Here is a 4649-nt window from a genome sequence, read left to right on the forward strand (position 1 = left end):
TGTGAGCCACCTCACCCATCCTCTCTTCACTAACTTTTAATTTACATAATGATTTCTGATTTTGATCCCATGTATTGAGTTTTTCCATTTAGTTACTGTATTTTTAGCCCAAGAGTCTCTGTGTAGTTCTTCATAATTTCCGTATGTTGGTTGACCTTCTTTTCTTCATGCATTGCTTTTGTGATTTCTTGAAGTTGTATCTTAATTCAATGAGCTTCCAACTTTTTGGGGGTTGGAGGTGACGGGGTCTCACTCTGTCCCCCAGGCTGGAGTGCAGTGGTGTGATCTTGGTTCACTTCAACCACTTCACATCAGTCTCAAGCAATCCTCCCGCCTCAGCCTGCCGAGTCGCTGTGGATGTGTCCTCTCCAGGTGTTTGCTTATAATCTCTGACCTGAAGTTAATTTAAGTGTGTGTGGATGTGATTTGAAGTATGTGCAGAAGTGCATTAATGGATAAGCCCTTTTTTTTTTCTTTAAAGGCGGAGTCTCTCTTTGTCGCCAGGCTGGAGTGCAGTGGCGCTATCTCGGCTCACTGCAACCTCCGCCTCACGGGTTCAAGCAATTCTCCTGCCTCAGCCTCCTGAGTAGCTGGGACTACAGGCGCGTGCCACCACACCCAGCTAATTTTTGTATTTTTAGTAGAAAGGGTTTTCACCATGTTTGCCAGGATGGTCTCTATCTCCTGACCTCGTGATCCACCCGCCTCAGCCTCCCAAAGTGCTGGGATTACAGGTGTGAGCCACCCGCACCCGGCTTTTTATATATTTTTTTATTTTTTGAGGCAGAGTCTTACTCTGTTGTGAGGCTGGAGTGCTGTGGCACTATCTCAGATCACTGCAACCTCCACCTCCCAGGTTCAAGTGATTCTCCTGCCTCAGCCTCCTGAGTAGCTGGGACTACAGGCATGTGCCACCACACCCTGCTAATTTTTGTGTATTTATTTATATTTTCTTATTTTTTTGAGACAAAGTCTCACTCTTGTCCCCCAGGCTGGAGTGTGATGGCGCAATCTCGGCTCACTGCAACCTCTGCCTCCCAGGTTCAAGCGATTCTCCTGCCTCAGCCCCCTGAGTAGCTGGTATTACAGGCGCCTGCCACCATGCCCAGCTAATTTTTGTATTTTTAGTAGAGACGGGGTTTTACTATGTCGGCCAGACTGGTCTGGAACTCCTGACTTCGGGTGATCCACCCACCTCAGCCTCCCAAAGTGAGCCCCGGTGCCTGGCCTTTTTGTTTTTTTTTTTTTTTTGAGACAGAGTCTCACTTTGTCAACAGGGTAGAGCGCTGTGGCACCATCTCAGCTCATTACAACCTCCACCTCCCGAGTTCAAGCGATTCTCCTGTCTCAGCCTCCCGAATAGCTGGGGCTACAGGCACGCGACCATGCCCAGCTAATTCTTGTATTTTTGGTAGAGACGAGATTTCACCATGTTGGCCAGAATGGTCTCTATTTCTTGACCTTATGATCCGCCTGCCTCAGCCTTCCAAAGTGCTGGGATTACAGGCGTGACCTACCACGTGTGGCCAAGCCTAGGGTTTATGTAGAAAAGACATCATTTGCAATTTATATACTTTTATTTTTTGTTTAGAAAGAGTGTCACACTGTTGCCCAGGCGGCATTGCAGTGGTGTGATCTTGGCTTAGGGCAACCTCCGCTTCCAGAGTTCAAGCAATTTTCTTTCCTCAGCTTCCTGAATCGCTGGGATTACAGGCACCCCCTCCCCACCATTCCCAGCCAGTTTTTTAATTTTTAGTAGATACAGCGTTTCGTCGTGTTGGAGAAGTTGGTCTCGAACTCCTGACCTTAAGTGATCCATCCACCTTCGTCTCCCAAAGTGATGGGATTACAGGTGTGAGCCAAGATGCCTGGATTTATTATATAAATATATAGATACACACACACACATATCTATATGTGTATATATAGATGTGTGTATCTATCTATCTATCTATCTATTTTATATATATTTATTTATATATTTTATTTATTTTTTTAAGATGGATTCTTACTCTGCAGCCCAAGCTGAAGTGCAGTGGCATGATCTTGGCTCACTGCAAACTTTGCCTCTGATTATCAAATTATTCTCCTGCCTCAGCCTCCCAAGTAACTGGGACTAGAGGTGTGTACCACCACACCTGGGGTTTTTTGTTTGTTTGTTTGTTTCTTTTTTTGTATTTTTAGTAGAGACAGAGTTTCACCACGTTGCCCTGGGTGGTCTCAAACTCCTGAGCTCAGACGATCCACCTGCCTCGGCCTCCCAAAGTGCAGGGATTTTAGGTGTGAGCCACTGTGCCAGGCCATATATTTTTTATATTGTCCATAAAACTGAGACTTCCACAGTGACTTAGGGGATTTTAAAATCTATCATGAAAAAGTACAATAAAACGCAACTATACAGAAAAATTTTTCAAAAATACCTTAATGTGGATTTGTCAGAACACAGTCTTGGATCAAATCAATACTTATTTTCTCTTTTCTCATTTCATGTGAAGGTGATAACACAGTCCTCCATGTTTTGTTGAAATGTGTTTTTCATTTTAGGGACGCTTGACCTTCAGGGATGTGGCTATAGAATTCTCACTGGCGGAGTGGAAATGCCTGAACCCTGCGCAGCGGGCTTTGTACAGGGAAGTGATGTTGGAGAACTACAGGAACCTGGAGTCTGTGGGTGAGGAAAATGTCCCTCTAGACATGAGGAGTCTGTCCTTGTCTATCTTGGCTCTTCCTGGTTTTGTATTCTCTTGTGATGTTGCCCCGTCCATGCTTTTGATGTACATGTCATTGTTTTCTGCAGTGATGACCCTCCTGTCTGTCATGGGTAGCTTCTTAGAGCTGTCTGTTTGTACATAAAAACAGAAAATTCATGAACGCTTTGACTAATACAATTGAACATCATCCTGCTGTAGGCAGAGATGTCCCTGGAAGCCCTAAGCAGAATTGTCAGCGTGGCCCAGGATACGAGATAGAAAGCATGACACTGACTGACAAGTGTTTCCAGCTGTGGTTCTGGTTTTGTTTTCTTTTTCTTTGTTTGTTTGTAGACAGAGTCTCCCTCTGTTGAACAGGCTGGAGTGCAGTGTCATGATCTCAGCTTATTGCAACCTCTGCCTCCTGGGTTCAAGCAATTCTTGTACCTCAGTCTCTCAACCTAACTAGAATTACAGGCACCTGCCTCCATACCTGGCCGATTTTTGTATTTTTAGCAGACATAGGGTATCACCAAGTTGGCCAGGCTGGTCTTGAACTCCTGGCCTCAAGGAATTTGCCTGCCTCAGCCTCCAAGTGTTGGGATTACAGGCGTGAGTCACCACATTTGGCTTTCATTCTGGTTGTTGAGAACCATCACAGAGGCGTCTCTCGCTGGCACTGTAACAGTGTTCATCACATAAACTAATGATCATTTTCTCTAAGCAGCAGTCACTGCTATAGACAATTCCTCCTAGGGAGGACATCATTCAGGCTAACTGCCTCATACATATGAGGCTCTTGACTGAACTCTTTTTTTTTTTTGACACAGAACTTTGGTCTTGTTGTCCAGGCTGGAGTGCAATGTCATGATCTCCACTCACTGCCACCTCTGCCTCCTGGGTTCAAGCAATTCTGCTGCCTCAGCCTCCCGAGTAGCTGGGATTACAGGCACCTACCACCATGCCTGGCTAATTTTTATATTTTTAGTAGAGACAGGGTGTTTCTAAACTTTGAAGATCACATTTGGGAAGTTTAAGTGTTGCTTTTTGTGTAATATTTACACACTTCAATATTAACTATTATTTACCATCTGTACTTAATTGGAAACCTATTGGTCTTTATGTTTTCTAGATAGCTTTTTAAATTTCGTGATGGAGTTCTCATCAACTGGGCACAGTAATATCAGAGAAGGGTTCCACACAGGGACATTGGAAAGACATAAAAGTCATCCCATTGGAGATTTTTGCTTCCCAGAAATCAAAAAAGATATTCATCACTTTGAGTTTCAGTCACAAGAAGTTGAAAGAAATGGCCATGAAGCACCTCTGGCAGAAACCAAAGAGTTGACTGGTAGTACAGACCGACATGATCAAAGGCATGCTGGAAACAAGCCTATTAAAGATCAGCTTGGATCAAGCTTTCATTCGCATCTGCCTGAACTGCACATATTTCCGACCGAAGGGAAAATTAGTAACCAAGTGGACAAGTCTGTCAGTGGTGCTTCCTCAGCTTCAGCATCCCAAAGAATTTCTTGTAGACTCAAAACCCATATTTCTAATAAGTATGGGAAGAATTTCCTCCATTCTTCATTATCCACACAAATACAGGAAGTACGCATGAGAGAAAAACCTTGCCAATATAATGAGTGTGGCAAAGCGTTTAATTATAGCTCACTCTTAAGGAGCCATCACATAACCCATTCAAGAGAGAAACAATATAAATGTGATGTATGTGGCAAGATCTTTAATCAGAAGCGATATCTTGCATGTCATCGTAGATGTCACACTGGTGAGAAAACTTACAAGTGTAATGAGTGTGGGAAGACCTTCAGTCAAACATCATCTTTTACCTGCCATCGTAGACTTCATACTGCACAGAAACCTTACAAGTGTAATGAATGTGGCAAGACATTCAGTTGGAAGTCATCCCTTAGATGCCATCGTAGACTTCATACTGGA

At 43.8% G+C, this 4649-nt stretch overlaps 1 protein-coding gene across 1 annotated transcript; it reads left to right on the top strand.

Moving 5' to 3' along the window:
• Nucleotides 1–2226: 2226 nt before the first annotated feature.
• On the top strand, nucleotides 2227–4646 carry LOC113223544 (zinc finger protein 816-like; the record flags this gene model as incomplete). Its single annotated transcript, XM_026452960.1, has 2 exons — nucleotides 2227–2671; nucleotides 3823–4646. Coding segments are annotated over exons 1-2 (858 nt in total), but the record flags the coding sequence as incomplete, so codon positions are not given.
• Between the last annotated feature and the right edge of the window lie 3 nt (nucleotides 4647–4649).

The sequence above is a fragment of the Piliocolobus tephrosceles genome, unplaced genomic scaffold (genome assembly GCF_002776525.5).
Source record: "Piliocolobus tephrosceles isolate RC106 unplaced genomic scaffold, ASM277652v3 unscaffolded_41758, whole genome shotgun sequence".
Taxonomy (NCBI): domain Eukaryota; kingdom Metazoa; phylum Chordata; class Mammalia; order Primates; family Cercopithecidae; genus Piliocolobus; species Piliocolobus tephrosceles.